Below are 16,584 nucleotides of genomic sequence, written 5' to 3' on the forward strand. Positions count from 1 at the left end.
TAAGAGCACTGCACCAGACATAAAATTAATACGAGGACTTGACGTGTTTAATATTATTACGCCAAACTCGTAGTTTGTTATCAATGATTTAGCTGAATTTATTGGAAATGGTCTCATGAGATGTTACAACTATTCACTGTTCGATGTCATCATGAAAAATTTCAGTTATTCTTGTTCTCCATAACTTCTTTCATCAGTGTAAATGCACGAGAACACTGGCTTTGAATTGTACTTACTATATCATCTCTAGGGTTGCTCGAGATTCAAATTTTATTATAACTTTAAACAAGCAAATATATCCCGGTGAACCAAAATTTTTACACTTTGCCTACAATCAAGCTACTAATAAACCGAATTTATTAAAAAATGGTCTCAAGAGATGTTATAATTGTTCACTATTCGATGTCATCATGAAAAATTTCAGTTATTCTTGTTCTCCATAATTTATTTCATCAGAGTAAATGCACGAGAACACTGGCTTTGAATTGTACTTACTATATCATCTCTAGGGTTGCTCGAGATTCAAGTTTTATTATAACTTTAAACAAGCAAATATATCCCGGTGAACCAAAATTTTTACACTTTGCCTACAATCAAGCTACTAATAAACCTTATAAACCTTATGGATACATTTTATTGGATCTTAATCAAAAAACATCCGAAGAATTACGTGTAGATACGGATACTTTGATATTGAAATTACTGTGTATCTACCCGTGAATAGTGATATGAGTCATTAGTCGCCATCATGACGCTGAAGAATCTACATGAAAACAGATATGTATTTTCCGTCCTAGGTAATTCAAAACCACGGCTTAGGAAAATTATACTCAAACATTTTATTGACAGTGAATTCATTAATCTCTTATCCGAACTTTGTTCAAAGTTAATGAAAGGCCTTTTTCAACTGTGAGAAGGTATTAGGCAACGGACAAAGCAAAAAGTTCACTTGTACGTGCCCTAGCTTGCAAATAGAAAGGAAATGATTTTAAAAGAAAACAAATTGTTCAAGCGGGTGGTAGTTTCTTTTCGTTGTTACAACTGATAAACACACGACTTGTAAACACTGTTCTCTAGAAATTGCTAAACCCTATAAATTGACACAAATTGAACTCGCACTTTCACCAAAAGAGCACTTTGAAATGATCTCGATATACTTATTAACAATAAACCATTGCCGATGATGAAAAATTAATGTTGGATAAAATGCCCTTCGATGTGTCAACAAACATAAACCTTATGGTGAAAGACCGCTCAAAGCAAATGTCATTGATCCCGCTCCAACTTCTGAAAATTCTGAAACTTTGAAAATGCCAAAACAAGACGAAGATTTACCTAGAGACTTAACAAGTGTTTTAGACGTAATTCCTCAATCGTATTGTGAGAAAACTAAAAGACTCTTGAATTATCTCGCTGAAATTGAACATGTACAAATTGACGAGAAAAAGAATTAAGTTTTAATTCTGATCATGCCCTAAAATTTAATTGATTGGATGTCAGATTTGATTGCAAATCACAAAGAACTTGAATCCTTTGATAGTCATTTATATAAATTTTTAAAGTCATCAAATTTTGCAAAATGTCTTATTGGGAATAAACATGTTTTAAAACGATTAAGGGAATTTGGAGACACATTTCGAGATATATCGTTTTCGGATAGCAGGCCAGGTGGGCGTGATGATTCAAAGGGTATTAAATAAAAGCGTATTCAAAAGGGCAACAGACGCTTCCCATCGCATTTGCGTTCAAAATGGATCAAGTTTTGAAAGTTGTTTATGAGAATATTGGAGAAGCGGGCAGTTTAAGTTCTCCCACCACACTTAATAAAGTCACCGGAGTTGAAAACAAGCTAGCAAAAGAGTATTTACAGAAGGAGTCCAGCTACAATCTTCTTCGAAATCATATAGTTCACGGTAATCTTTATCAAAACACTGAAATTTTCTTCCCCTTGCATGTGTTACAAACAGATCTTAGAGTTTAGACGATTTTCAAAGACATCATAATAGACCGTACAAGTATATTTTACTTACAATCAATGTTTTCAGTAACTACGAATATACCGTTCCATTGCATTCAAAGTGATACGATGAAGTTGCTAGAGCCTTTGAATCTATCTTTGAACAAGAATCTTATAGAGAAATTCAAACAGATTGGGGGAGTGAATTTTCAAATCCACATTTTAAAAAAGTTTTACTGAAATTTAATACAACTCTATCATAGGCATAGTCCGATTACGGCAGCAATGGCTGAACGTTTGATAAGAACCGTTCGATTTTTAATTTTAAGATATTGCACATTGAAAAATACTGCCGCTCTTATTCCCGATTTAAATAAAATCAAGTTGATTTATAGTAAATGTCCTCATCGATCCTTGTATAATCATAGTCCTCTTGAAGCTCATCACAGTAACAATACGCTGGACATTTTTCTTAAACAATATTCTAATTAAAAGACTGGGAAGAAAAATACTTAATATTGTTGATACTGTTCAAATTAATCGAATAAGAAATATTTTCTTTAAAGAGAATCACTTGTGGTCCACTGAAATTTTTAAAGTGCAAAGATCTTAGACGCTAAACCTGTAATGTATCGTCTGTGTGATATAAAAGATAATGAGATTCTTGGCGGTTCTTATAATTATTAATTGTCGGGCACCCAAGATCTATTGTCTACCTAGGATTCATAAGACTGGATCCCCCCTCCACCCCATTGTGTCAACTTTTCTGTCACCTGTTTCAAAATTAGGAAAATGGTTGTCGGTAGCTTTGCGTCCACTTTTGGGAAAACAAAAATCATACTTGAAAAATTCGACTGATCTTACTAATAAATTGCAAAATTTTACGTTGGAGGAAAGTTCAATTCTTTGTAGTTTCGATGTTGTTTCCATGTATTCAAATTGTGATTTAAAAAGGTGCGAGGATATTTTAAAAAGTAAATTAGAAAAACACTTTGATTTAATACAGGATGTGACGTTAGCTAGTTTGGATATTGATGTCATTATGAGACTAATTATTCTGGTAAATGATTTTTCTTTTTATTTTGGTTTTCGAGGGGAGTTTTATAGACAACTTTTTGGGTTACCTATGGGGGCTTTTCTTTCTCCTTTATTGGCAAATCTATTCATAGATGCCATTGAAACCTCCGCTATAAACAGTTTTAGAATCTCCCCTTGCTTCTGGGGTAGGTTCATGGATGATGTGGTGTGCGTTTGGAAACATGTTTTGGGCTTCTTAGACCTATTTTTTAAGTTTTTAAATAATTTCTATAATAATATTAAATTTACAGTTGAGTTTGAGGATAATAATAAATTACCTTTTCTGAATATTTTATTAATTAAAAGGGATCTCCATTTACTTTTCTCAATTTACAGAAGACCAACGCACAATGATAGGTATTTAAATTTTCATTCTTGCCACCCTCTGTCGCTGAAAAGGGGGGTTGTAATTTCACTAGTGGATAGAGCTTTTAGAATTTTTTCTCAGGAATTTCTGGATTCGGAATTGTTATACTTGAGAGATATTTTGTTTTGTAATAGTTTTCCAATTAAGTTCATTGACAAAATAATTGAAAATAGACGGGTTAAACATAATAGTAGGGTTATTGAGGTTTCTCAGTCTTTAGATTTAGTTGTATCAAACAGCTTCATTTCATTATCATATGTACCTGGTTTGGGTGAGAAACTTTCACGGGTTTTACGTAAATTTGGTATTGATACATGTTTCCAATCGCTGAGGCCAATGGGTAGTTTTTTAAGTTCTGGTAAGGATTTAACTCGGGGAAATTTAGTAAGTGGGGTATATAAAATTCCGTGTTCTTGTGGGAAGTTCTATATTGGTAGGACTCACCAACAATTTGTTGAAAGGTTTATTGAACACCGAAACTCAATAGAAAAAACCCTACAATTAAGCAAGCCTCCAGAAACTTTTGTTTAAGCTTTAGCAGAGCATATTTGGCTTCAACCAGATCATTTTGTAAAATTTGATGAAGCCTTGGCTATTTCTAATGATAAGGGTTACACCCAATGGGCCAGGGAAGCCATAGAAATTAAAAAATATATGTTTGCTAACCTTTCCATAAACAGGGACACGGGTAATTTAAATATTGACCCAATTTATGATAACCTTCTAAAGAGTGAATCAACAGTCAATGAGGGAGTAAAGATTTTAAATAATCACCAGGGGACTATTTTACCTGCTAGACCAAAACGATTTGCTTCAGTAATAGCTAACAAAAGGATTATTTCGCAACTGAATAATTAATGTAATTTACAGTTTTTTTTATTTTTCTTCAGTTACTCTGGTGTCCTCACTGAAGTAACTCTATATTAGCATCTTTTCCCTACGTGGATTAGTTTGCGCCGATTGTAAATTTTTTTTTCTTTGTTGTTTTTTTTTTGGTGGTGTTTTTATTGTTTTTCAGTTTTTTATCGTTTTTTTTTTATCTTGTTCTTCTTGTGTTTCTTTCCGGCTTAAGATACATCGTTTTTATACAGTCACACTATCTTCGTTGTTTTGTTTCTGTTGTTTTCTTTTTTCTTCACTGGACTCAGTCTAGTTTGTTTTTTTTTTTTTTATGTTTTTATCTTTGTTGGTTTTTTGTTATGAATTGTAAAAAGTTAGAAATAATGGAATTTATCAAATTGAAAATATATTAAAGACTCGAACTCGCGAGGTTAAGAGACATTTGATTGTTTGCTGGCTAGGACACAACTCTGATTAAGATTCCTTGATTGCCTGAAGACATTCATAATGTTTAATGATTCTTATGTGACTCTCATATCCAGTGTCTCTGACCCCCTCTCTCAATATTTGAATAAAGCAAGTGGTATTTGGACATAACTCTCGCCCACCATTAAATTTGAGGGAAAGTATGAAGTTGCTATTGTTAATTGTATTCTTAGAATTACATATGATATCCTATAAAAAGTTAGTACATATGATATAAAAATAACACCCTTTGACTTTTCTCATTAGGGTTTAGTGACAAATTTTGACTCCGATGATTACGTCTTTGCAATTATACCCTATGAGGAATATTGCAATTGACTGATTTGTGTTGAGTTATCAACAAAAATATTTGCGTGTTGGAAAAAGAGTGGCTTCACATTCAACTATTCAGCCGAACAGAGGAGAATTTACATTACCAATCCATTTGAGAATGAAAAAATTTTCCTCAATGAGGATTTACGTGAGGTTCTCGCTTTTAACGATCGTATTAATAAAGTAATAGATTTTAGTGGCAAAGACCATGTTATAGATGCATACTATGCACCCGCCTTCTCATCTGACAATTGTATATTTCTTTACGCATCCTTTGTCGAGACATCGAGAGTCAGTAATACAAATGTCCCCTTTCTACATATTCTTTTAATGAAAATTCAATCACGAACATATTCACCACTACAATATAAGGCACCTTCAATACATTCCAGTCAGTATTTCCTATTTGGAGCTATGTCAGTTAACTTTAAGAAGTGAATTCGGCGATCTTCTAGCAATAATAATTGTTTGGCTTTGATTACATATCATTTCCGACCTATTCAGTGAGATAGCTAACTGAAAAAATACTTTTGTTGTACTGATACTGATTGTTATTTTGCTACTCTTGGACCATGACAATTGGGTTATGTAATTGACTATTACAGGGGTCGTTTGTCAATGTGTGGTTACGGTCTCGGCAAATGGTGTGCTAAGTTATTTCGCTCTGCACTACTTCTGGCTAAAGAAATATAATGTACAGGTTGCCGCAGATTTTGTGGCGTCTACACTATATAATTGGAGATCTCTGAAGGATTGTAAAGAAAGTGTTTCAAAAAACTTAGGTCCAGCGCACGATAGCTCGACGAGTGATTGAAATCACGACAAAGCGAAAAAGTTTAAAAACGGCAAGAAAGACCTCCTCACTCATCTTTCTCAAATCAGCCCGAAAGCGTAAAACGTCAAAGAACAAAAGGAAATTAAGAATTAATACATCAAAAAAGGATTTCCTTTCCTTGAAATGATATCTACCACATAAAGAATCTGATCCTTCAGTCAACTCATCTTTAAATCTTTTCAAGGCAGAAAATGTTGATGTGAGCATAAAACATAATTACTATGACAAATTTTAGCGTTAACAACCGCTCTCTCAAAACGTTCATTTTCAAATTGATTCAAGTGAAGACTATTTCATTGATTTGACAAATATTTATAGATTTGCATTTCATTGTCGAAAAAATTTAACAATGAAAAACCAAGTGCAGTCGAGGGGTTATCCTATGAAAATTGTGTACTACAGAATTTGTTAAGACAAATGAGTGCCTACATAAATGGAACATTCGTGAGCACAAGCAATAATCTTTCAAATTATGCAAGTTATATACAATTAATATTGATGAATCCAATTTACTAAATGAAATTGAGAGGTACTGATTTTGGTTGTGAATATAAATCTGAGACTGACACTGGCAATATGCTAAGAGATGCAACAACTAAATATTTAAACTTGGCTGGGAAAATAAATCATGGGATATTTAATATACCTCAATAGTTGCCCCCTTAATGTAAAGATTGACATAAAGCTACAACTTGTACCGTCCAATTTTCTTTGCGAAAAGTAATTGGCTCTGCACCCGATTTTACAGTCTCTCTCACATCGGCAATACGTCATGTACGGAAACTACAAGTTATGAGTTCTGTTGCCTTGGCAATTGAAAAATTAAGAGCTAGTGGAAATAATATTAAATTTCTCGGTCTTCATGCAATCACGAATCAACGACATATAGCTACGGGTACACGTACCTACAAATGATTCATCATTTATCAATGGTGAAATTCCGTCAAAACTTGCTTTTTGGCCTTTGTAAAAATTGCTAGTGCTGTTGGATCATGGATAAATTCACCACATAAATTTGAAATGTTTGGAATTTCATATCTTGTATGTAAAGTAAGTGGAATTCCACTCAGATAAATGCTACAGAACCTTATATGAATTGACAATGCCATACCTAGATATAGATTTAAAATTATTTGAAAATGGTTTAACTGAAGAAATGTTCGCGAAAACTCATTGTATCATTGTGTTGTATTTGTACGATACTCAAGATATGACAAGATATGGCTAAACGGACTTTAACGGGTAAAGTCCGTTTAGAGTGTGCCTTTCCCGAGCCATTGGAGAAGAGTATTGCATTAATCTTGCCAAATCAATTGGAAACCTATTGGGAAATTACCCGTGATAGAAGTGTTCTATTAGACTTGGCTCCATGAACCCAAATCAAATAATTAAAGTATTGAAGTTGGATCCTTACATAACCGAATACAAATTCCATTGCTTACCTTCGGATTTCCTTGGGTATTTTCAAATTGTTTACAATGCCCTTATCATTTTTAACAGTAGCCCATCAAGTATAAGGACGGTGCATTGGCTACGCATCTTTCTGACGACAAATAACATTGAATTTTTTGACCCTCTTGTCCTACCGTATACGTTCTAACACCTCTCATTAATAATTTTCTTGAGCAAAGTTGAAAATCTATTATTCAGAATCGGAAGCGGGTACAAGATTTATCAACCAAAAGCTGTGGTTTTCATGCACTATTATATCTCGTTTCCCGATGTCATGGACATGCTTACATTGAATTCCTCTGTATTTATGTTGACAATCCTCGATTGAACGCCTCTCTACTTGAAAATACCCTTTCCTACCTGTACAATATAAATTTCGGTGCAGCAAGAGTGAAATGTTTTTAAAATGTATTGAAATTTTCGTATTAATAAAATTTGTATGTTAAAATGACTGTGTCCTTAATATTTCTTCTTGTTCTACGTATAAGTAATGGCTGGAACCGATAAATTGAAGAAGCTCATCAGGATTCAACTTTTATTAATTTTGACATGCAAAGTCAGGGTCACATTTTCTACAGTATTGTAGCTTCATTTTTATTATATCTCTTCGTAAAGTCAATGACGCTATTCTGATTTATATTGTAAAATTCAAGCGTTTCAATTTGCGTATTTAAAGCAATGTCACACACAAAATTCTCGTGTGAAGAAACCCTATCTGTAACAGTCAAATAAAAATCTTTCGGGTTGTAATCACAGTAGCTTTATACCTTCACAGCGATGTTGTAAAAACCAGATTCTTCTATTATTCGAGCAATTGAAGCATAGGCCACATTCTTCTTCCCAGATCTTTTTAAAACCATGACGATACCAGTCTCTTAAAAGTAAACTGAAATCACGTTGAGGTTTTTTTTGAAATCATGGCAGGGTAAGTGTTTCCTGTTGACCATATTTATCATAGTGACAATTGGAGCATAGGAAACATCTATTATGAGAGTCCCAAATCCCTTCAAGACAGGAATTACAGTCTTTAATTTGCACAGCATATCCTCTGCGCAATTTACACGGGTTGCAGAATCTACACTTTTCATTATAGTCATTAACAAAAGTACAATTCTCACAGGATGACCAGCTGCCCTATATATACAAGCGTAATAGATAGTTTTAGTTTAGACTGCTAGTTGGTGTTTTAGTTTGGAGTTTCAATTTATATTTTTAGTATAGTTTAGTTTTAGTTTAGTTTAGTTTTTGTTTAGAGTTTTAGTTTAGATTATTTAGAATTTAAGTTTAGATTTTCAGTTTAGAATTTTAGTTTAGAATTACAGTTTAGAGTTTTAGTTTGGAGTTTTAGTTAGAGTTATAGTTTAGTTTATTTTTAGTTAAGAGTTTTAGTTAAAGTTCTAGTTTAGTTTAGTTAAAAGTTTGAGTTTAGAGTTTTAGTTTAGTTTAGTTTTAATTTAGAGTATTAGTTAGAGTTTCAATGTAGAGTTTTATTTTAGAATATTAGTTTAGAATTTTAGTTTAGAGTTTTAGTTTCGAGTTTTAGTTTAGTTTAGTTTTAGTTTAGTGTTTTTATTTTAGAGTTTTAGTTTAGTTTCAGTTTAGAGTGTTAGTTTAACGTTCTAGTTTAGAGTTTTAGTTTAATTTTAGTTTAGAGTTTTAGTTAGAGCTGTAGTTTAGTTTTAGTTAAGAGTTTAAGTTTAGGGAATTAATTTAGAGTTCTAGTTTGAGTTTTAGTTTAGTTTTAGTTTAGTTTTAGTTTAGAATTTTAGCTAGGTTTTTAGTTTAGTTTTATTTTAGATTTTTAGTTTCGAATTTTAGTTTAGATTTTTAGTTTAGAATTTTAGTTCAGAATTTTAGTTTACAGTTTTAGTTTAGAGTTTTGGTTAGAGTTATAGTTTAGTTTATTTTTAGTTCAGAGTTTTAGTTGGAGTTGTATTTTAGTTTTAGTTAAGAGTTTTAGTTTAGAGTTTTACTTTAGTTTAGTTTTAGTTTAGAGTTTTTGTTAGAGTTTTAGTTTAGTTTTAGTTTATTTTTAGTTAAGAGTTTTAATTAGAGTGTTAGTTTAGTTTAGTTTTAGTTAGGAGTTTTAGTTTAGAATCTTAGTTTAGAATTTTATTTCAGAGTTTTAGTTTGGAGTTTTAGTTAGAGTTATAGTTTAGTTTATTTTTAGTTAAGAGTTTTAATTAGAGTTATAGTTTAGTTTTAGTCAAGAGTTTTAGTTTTGAGTTTTAGTTTAGTTTAGTTTTAGTTTAGAGTTTTAGTTAGAGTTAGTTTTAGTATTTTTTAGTTAAGATTTTTAGGTAAAGTTTTAGCTTAGTTTAGTTTTGGTAAAGAGTTTTAATTTAGAGTTTTAATTTAGCTTATAGTTTAGAGTTTTTGTTTAGAGTTTTAGTTTAGTATAGTTTTAGTTTAGAGGTTTAGTTAGATTTATAGTTTAGTTTATTTTTAGTTCAGAATTTTAGTTAGAGTTGTAGTTTAGTTTTAGTTAAGAGTTTTAGTTTAGAGTTTTAGTTTGGAGTTTAAGTTAGATTTGTAGTTTAGTTTAGTTTTAGTTACGAGTTTTAGTTAGAGTTTTAATTTAGAGTTTTAGTTTAGTTTTAGTTTAGTTTTAGTTTAGAGTTTCAGTTAGAGTTTTAGTTTAGTTTAGTTTCAATTTAGATTTTTAGTTTAGTTTCGTTTTCGTTTTGCGTTTTTAATTTAGAGTTTTAGTTTACTTTCAGTTTAGACTGTTAGTTTAACATTCTAGTTTAGAGTTTTAGTTTAGTTTAGTTTTAATTTAGAGTTTTAATTTAGAGTTCCATTTGAGAGTTTTAGTTTAGAGTTTTAATTTAGAGTTCGAATTTAGAGTTTTAGTTTAGTTTTAGTTTAGCGTTTTTAACTTAGAGTTTTAGTTTAGTTTTAGTTTAGAGAGTTAGTTCAACGTTTTAGTTTAGAGTTTTAGTTTAGTTTTGATTTTGCTTAGAGATTTAGTTTAGTTTTAGTTTAGTCTTAGTTAAGAGTTTTAGTTAGAGTTGTAGTTTTGTTTTAGTTTAGAGTTTTAATTGAGAGTTCTAGTTTAGAGTTTTAGCTTAGAGTTTTTAGAGTTCTACTTTAGAGTTTTAGTTTAGTTTTTGTTTAGTTTTAGTTTAATTCATTTTTAGTTTAGAATTTTAGCTAGAGTTTTAGTTTAAAGTTTTAGCTCAGAGCTTGAATTTAGAGTTTTAGTTTAGAGTTTTAGTTTAGTTTTAGTTAGAGTTTTACTTTTAGTTTAGTTTTAGTGAAGAGTTTTAGTTCAGTTTTAGTTAAGGCTTTTGGTTAAAATTTTAGTTTACTTTTAGTTAAGAGTTTTAGTTTAGAGTCTTTTATTGTTTTTCACCTCTAGCCATCGATGGCGGCACACCCATTCAAACACACCGTCATAGTGAGAGAGATATGCAAAAAGTTAGTTTCATTTAGGTTAAATTAGAGTGGTCACTCTTTTTTAACTCTACTTATATATGGCAGCACACCCGCTCAAATACACATGCATAGGGAGACAGACAAGCAAAAATTTAGGTTAATTTAGGTTAATCTTTGCATGGCACACCATGCTAGATTAACCCAAATTAACCTAACTTTTTGCTTCTCTCTCTGGAGTTTTAATTTAGATTACTAGAACTCTGACCTAAAACTCTTAACTAAAACCAAACTACAACTCTAACTAAAACTGTTAAGTAAAACTAAACTAAAACTAAACTAAAATTAAACTAAAAATCGAACTAAAACTCTAAACTAAATCTAAACTAAAACTCTAAGCTAAAACTCCAAACTAATATTCTAAAATAAAACTCTACGCTAAAACTCTAACAAAAACTCTAAACTAAAACTAAATTAAACTAAAACTCTTAACTAAAACTAAACTACAACTCTAACTAAAACTCGTAACTAAAAATGAACTAAACTATAACTCTAACTAAAACTTTAAACTAAAACACTAAACAAAAACTAAACTACAACGCTTAACTAAAAATTAAAGTAGACTAAAACTCTAAACTTAAACTAAACTAAACTAAAAATCTAAATTGCAAATCTAAACTACAACTAAACTAAAACTCTAACCACTAAACTAAACTAAAAATCTAAACTAAAACTAAACTAAAACTCTAGCTACAATTCTAAACTAAAACCAAATTAAACTAAAACTAAACTGAAACTAAACTAAAACTATAAACTAGAACTCTAAACTAAATCTCTAAACTAATATTCTAAAATAAAAATCTTCGCTAAAACTCTAAACTAAAACTCTAAATTAAAACTGTAAAGTATAACTCAATACTAAACTAAAACTCTCTACTACAACTCTAAACTGAACCTCTAAACTTAAATTCTGAACTAAAACTCTAAACTAAACTTCTAAACTAAAACTAAACTGAAAATCTAAAATAAAAGTAAGCTAAAAATCTAAGCTAAAACTCTAAACTAAACTCTAAACTGATACTCTAAACTAAAACTCTAAAGCTAAAACTCTAAAACTCTAACTCTAAACTAAAACTACTAAACTCTAAACTAAAACTGTAAACTAATATTCTAAACTAAAATCCAAAGTAAAACTCTACACTAAAACTAAAATAAAACTCTAACAAATAATCTAAATTAAAACTCTAAACTAAAACTCAAATTCAGCTCATCTCTATCAGACTTTTGATTAAAGCTCTGTTAACCTATTTCAGTTTCTAATATATGCCCAATGAGTCTGCTAGTAGTATATTTGTCTCTGAAAATTCCATTTCTCACATCTCTAACTTTTTAATAAGCATTCTAAACGTTTTACGTGCTAGCGTGCCCTAAAAATAATTGAAATATAAGAAAGTAATGCATAAAATATTTTTATTGAAATATTGAAATGTAAAATACTAACATAAAGATATATTACATACATTATTATATATTATTAATATAATTGACTAAGTTTGGACATTTTGAATCTGCTCCATAAAATAATTCATCGTGTTCTCTCCTGATAGTGTCCCTGTAGAGATATCCATCTTCTCTATGTCTCTTCTTTTGGTTTTCCTTTTCTGCCATATTGAACCTCCTTTTGCGAGGCTTTCCTTGTGCTCCTGATCTTCCCTGAAATAGAGAGGGTACTGCTAGTAGTATCTGTGTCTCTGAAAATCCCATTTCTTACATCTCGGACTTTTTAATAAACATTCTAAGCGTTTGACGTGCTAGCGTACCCTAAAAATAATGGAAATATAACAAAGTAATGCATAAAATATTTTTATTGAAATATGGAATTTTAACATAAAGATATGTTACATACATTATTAATATGTATGACTATGTTTGGACATTTTAAATCTGTTCCAAAAAACAATTCATCATGTTCTCTCTTGATAGTATCCCTGTAGAGATATCTATCTTCTCTATGTCTTCCTTTCCTGCCATATCGAGCCTCCTTTTGCGAGACCTTCCTTGTGCTCCTGCGTTTTCCTTCAAATAGAGAGGGTTTCCTTTTTTTGTATTATTTCTTGTGGTATTGGTCACTCTCTTCCGCTGCAGAAACTGATGAGCCTACCCTTTTTCTCTCCATTTCATCAAAGATTCTTCTTCTCATTTTTTCCACCTTGTCCTGTTCTATTCCATTTTCCACAATTTTTGAATTTTCTGCATTACTCTCATATAAATTACTGAAGTAATGATAGTGGCCGTTACAAATCGCACAGTCAGAATAAAAATGTATTTTAGTTCATAACTTTGATCCATGTTAAAGTCTTCTCTGTTGTTGATTCATGTAATTCTAATTCTCAAATGATACAGCCGCGTAGTGTCGATGAGCAGCCAAAGAGTACCTCTAATAGAGCCTCAAGCTTTTTTATGTCAGTTTAAGATACGTAAAAAAGTTTAAAAAGTTGAAAAACTCACAAAAATTCTGAGTCAGAAAAAAAAGCTACTACAAACATTATTTTTCTAATAGTAAAAGTCATGACTAACATATCAATATCATTCCTTTTTTGTATTTCAAAAATATTAAATGTGAATATTTTTGTTTTAAGTATATTTAATGTTATTTTAAGACATGTAAAAAATAGTTGAAAAAAATTCAATATTATAAAACATAAAAATAAAAAAAAGGTCAAAAAAATTAAACTTCAAAAAAAGTATGAAAATTGGGGGAGGCCCCAAAAAGTTGGGGGGAAGGGGCCCTTTAGAGGTTGGGTGAGGGGCCCCCTAGAGTTTGAGGTCCTTGGTGGTTAGGGTCATTGGTGGTTGCAGTCCTAGATGGTTCAAATGCATAACCATCTCACCAGTTGATTTCTAAGGATTTCTAAGGATTGTTCTGAATTTTTATATTAAAATTCTTGGTATCTATAAAATATGCTTGATTTTTAAAATAGGGGAGGGGAAAACACCCCAAACAATTGTGTGAGACTTACCACTCCCTCAGGCTTACCTTAACTGGTAAGCAGTTTTAACCCTTTTACCCCTCTCATTCTATCCAATTAAAAAAATCAGAACATTATCGTCCCGTTTCATCCTATTATTAAAATCATCAATTAAGACCCTTCAGACCAGATTTATCCAACTGAGATACCTTTGATACCTGTAATAATGTACGCGATACTGGACGAGACCCCAGATACCTTTAAGCTACAGGTTATTAACCTGTTTCACAACTTTTGACGCAGAAACCTGTCTAGGTTGGTCCAGAAATGGGTGTAGCTGGCCCAGAAAGTGACCTTACAGGTTTTGTATATGTCAAATATCAATGTAGGACACTACTTATGTTGTCCTGGAATAAGTATTTCAGCAAGTAAAGAAGTGATATACAGACTGTATTTTTTCATGGCAACTGAACTGTGACTGTCACATTTGAACTGTGACAGATATTCCACTAATCTCTTCTTGTTTTGTCTGTTATGCTTTCGGTATCCACACGTAAAATCTTCCCTGACAGGGTTTGTCATAGTATGTATTAATCAGAACAATATTTAAAGTACAAAAGGCTAGACTAACTTTGTGGCTGGGTCTTTCTTTTCAGGTAGGAGGAAAACTTTACTGATTGTTGTCATTCCATGGTCCGCTGCCTTTGCTCTACTCGGTTTTGCGCCGTCTACCAGAGCTATTTATTTTGCTCGACTATGTACTGGATTTATGGTCGGTGTTGCAACACCAGCAGCTCAAATATATGTTGCCGAATGTGTAAATCCTAAGATCCGTGGGATTCTTGGCTCACTTACAGCAACTTTATTAGCCTTTGGTGTACTCACAACCTTTATTTTAGGTAAGCAACGCAAATGTGCTTATTACTCTCACATATTACTATTAAAAACTCTTCATTTCCTTTACATGATAAAATATGAAGGGGCTTATGTGTTTTATTGGAGTTTATCCCCAAACCAATAAGAGATATTACTACTACCACTACTACTACTAACAACTCACCGCAGGAAGAGTCTGCCTGAGGCCAACACAGCTATGCTGAGTCCAACCGCTCCTCCCCCACCAAAATTTATGCAAAGCTTCTCTCTTAGCCCCCCCTCCATTTCATTTAGTTTTCATAAAATTTTTTATGTGGACTGCTTCCAATCCCATTGGAGGACGACCTGGTTTTCGAGCAAACCCCTAGAAACCCCCTTTTAATATGGTTAGGCAATGTCTAATAGATGAATGATGAAAGATTGCCAGGAATTCTGTTTTTTGGCTATCCGTCTAAGGACAAAGGAAAAGTGACAAATTTGCAATTGGCTATATAATTCAGCTAGGATGAAAGTAAAAATGTCATTTGATGCCTTTTTTGTATGCTCTTTTATAATTCAATAATCACTTCTGGGGTTAGTTACATCTTGAACCCTTAAAGGGGCACTAAATTTATTTTATATGAACTATGAAAGGGCATAAAAAAGCATCAAATCACGATTTCACTTTCACCCTAGCTAAATTATATAGCCCACTGCAAATTTACCATTAAATTTACCCCCACCACCTACCACAAATAATCAATTATTTTCCCTGAATTGGAATATACCCTGAATTATTGACGGCAAAGTTCCAAATCGCAAAATTCAGCGCTATTTTTAGTTGGGGGCATTTGGAAAACGCGCACTTAAATTGGAACGGGAGGAAAACGGTTTACATTTGAGTGGCCTAATAATTGAGGTTAGAATTATTATAAATAATTATTTTTGGAATACATTACTCATGAACAACTTACTAAATAAACTAGTGATAGGTTTCTAACCACTTTTCAACAGCTTAACTTATGTTGACAATTTCTCTGTTGGTTACAAAAATAAAATACCTTTGGAGCCCTTTTAAGGTCTCAAGATGCATTTAGCCCAAGAGGCGATTACTGAATTATGAAAGAGTATAAAGAAGGCATCAAATGACGTTTTTACTTTCATCCAAGCTAAATTATATAGCCAACTGCAAATTTACCACCTTTCGTTTGTCCTTAAAGGGAACCCTTAAAGGGACCAAGAAGGTTTAAAATGGCGCATGGTAACCAGAAGTCTAAAAACATGTTTCTAAAAAAAACTGTCTTTGGAGAAAAATTGTCATTTCAGTAAATTTGCGGCTTCTAAGATAATTTAGAAAGGCGAAAAATAAATACATCATTTGGTATGTCTTTTATCTAACAGTTTATGGTAACAGACTGTAAGTGAGGAGTGATGCGGCTCAATAGTAGCCGAAACTCTGATATATAATTGATATAAAAAGACTATGATTTTCCAGTGCCCCACTAGTGGTAGAAAAAAGAGGATACATCCGTGCTACCAATGCATAAAAGCAATTTCCCTTTTAGTTGAAGCCAGGGTACTGCAATTTTACCAAATACGGTTGTTCGCCAGGGCCATTCCAATGGTGTAGTTTTGTTTCGATCCGATAGTAGAGATGCCTCAGGAGGTACAGAACGAACACATGTGCTGCCACCTACAACTTTTTTTACATAGTTTATGTCTGTTTGTTGTCAGTGAGAATGAAAAAACAGGAATTTTGTCACATTTATAGCTGTTTTCTTGGATGGTTATGTGTGTTGGTCGATTTATTTGATGTTTTTCATGGATGTTTTTATGGTTTTTGTCAGTGAGAATTTGAAAAACAGGAACTTTGTCACATTTATGGATGTTTTTATGGTTTTTGTCAGTGAGAATTTAGAAAAACAGGAATTTTTTCACAGTTATGAATGTTTTTATGGTTTTTGTCAGTGAGAATTTGAAAAAAAAGGAATTTTTTCACATTTATTGATTTTTTTATGGATTTTTGTCAGTGAGAATGAAAAAAAAGGAACTTTCTCAC

At 31.8% G+C, this 16,584-nt stretch overlaps 1 protein-coding gene across 1 annotated transcript in view; it reads left to right on the forward strand.

Annotated features, from left to right (window-relative positions):
• LOC148953114 (facilitated trehalose transporter Tret1-2 homolog) overlaps window positions 1-16,584 on the forward strand; it is a 29,121-nt gene that overhangs the window by 4,083 nt on the left and 8,454 nt on the right. The window contains exon 2 of the mRNA XM_089087872.1: window positions 14,327-14,569. Coding sequence (XP_088943998.1) covers window positions 14,327-14,569 — 243 coding nt within the window. The remainder of the gene's footprint in view (window positions 1-14,326; window positions 14,570-16,584) is intronic.

Source organism: Artemia sp. Qi Xiang Cuo, chromosome 4 (genome assembly GCF_049724085.1).
Source record: "Artemia sp. Qi Xiang Cuo chromosome 4, ASM4972408v1, whole genome shotgun sequence".
Classification (NCBI taxonomy): domain Eukaryota; kingdom Metazoa; phylum Arthropoda; class Branchiopoda; order Anostraca; family Artemiidae; genus Artemia; species Artemia sp. Qi Xiang Cuo.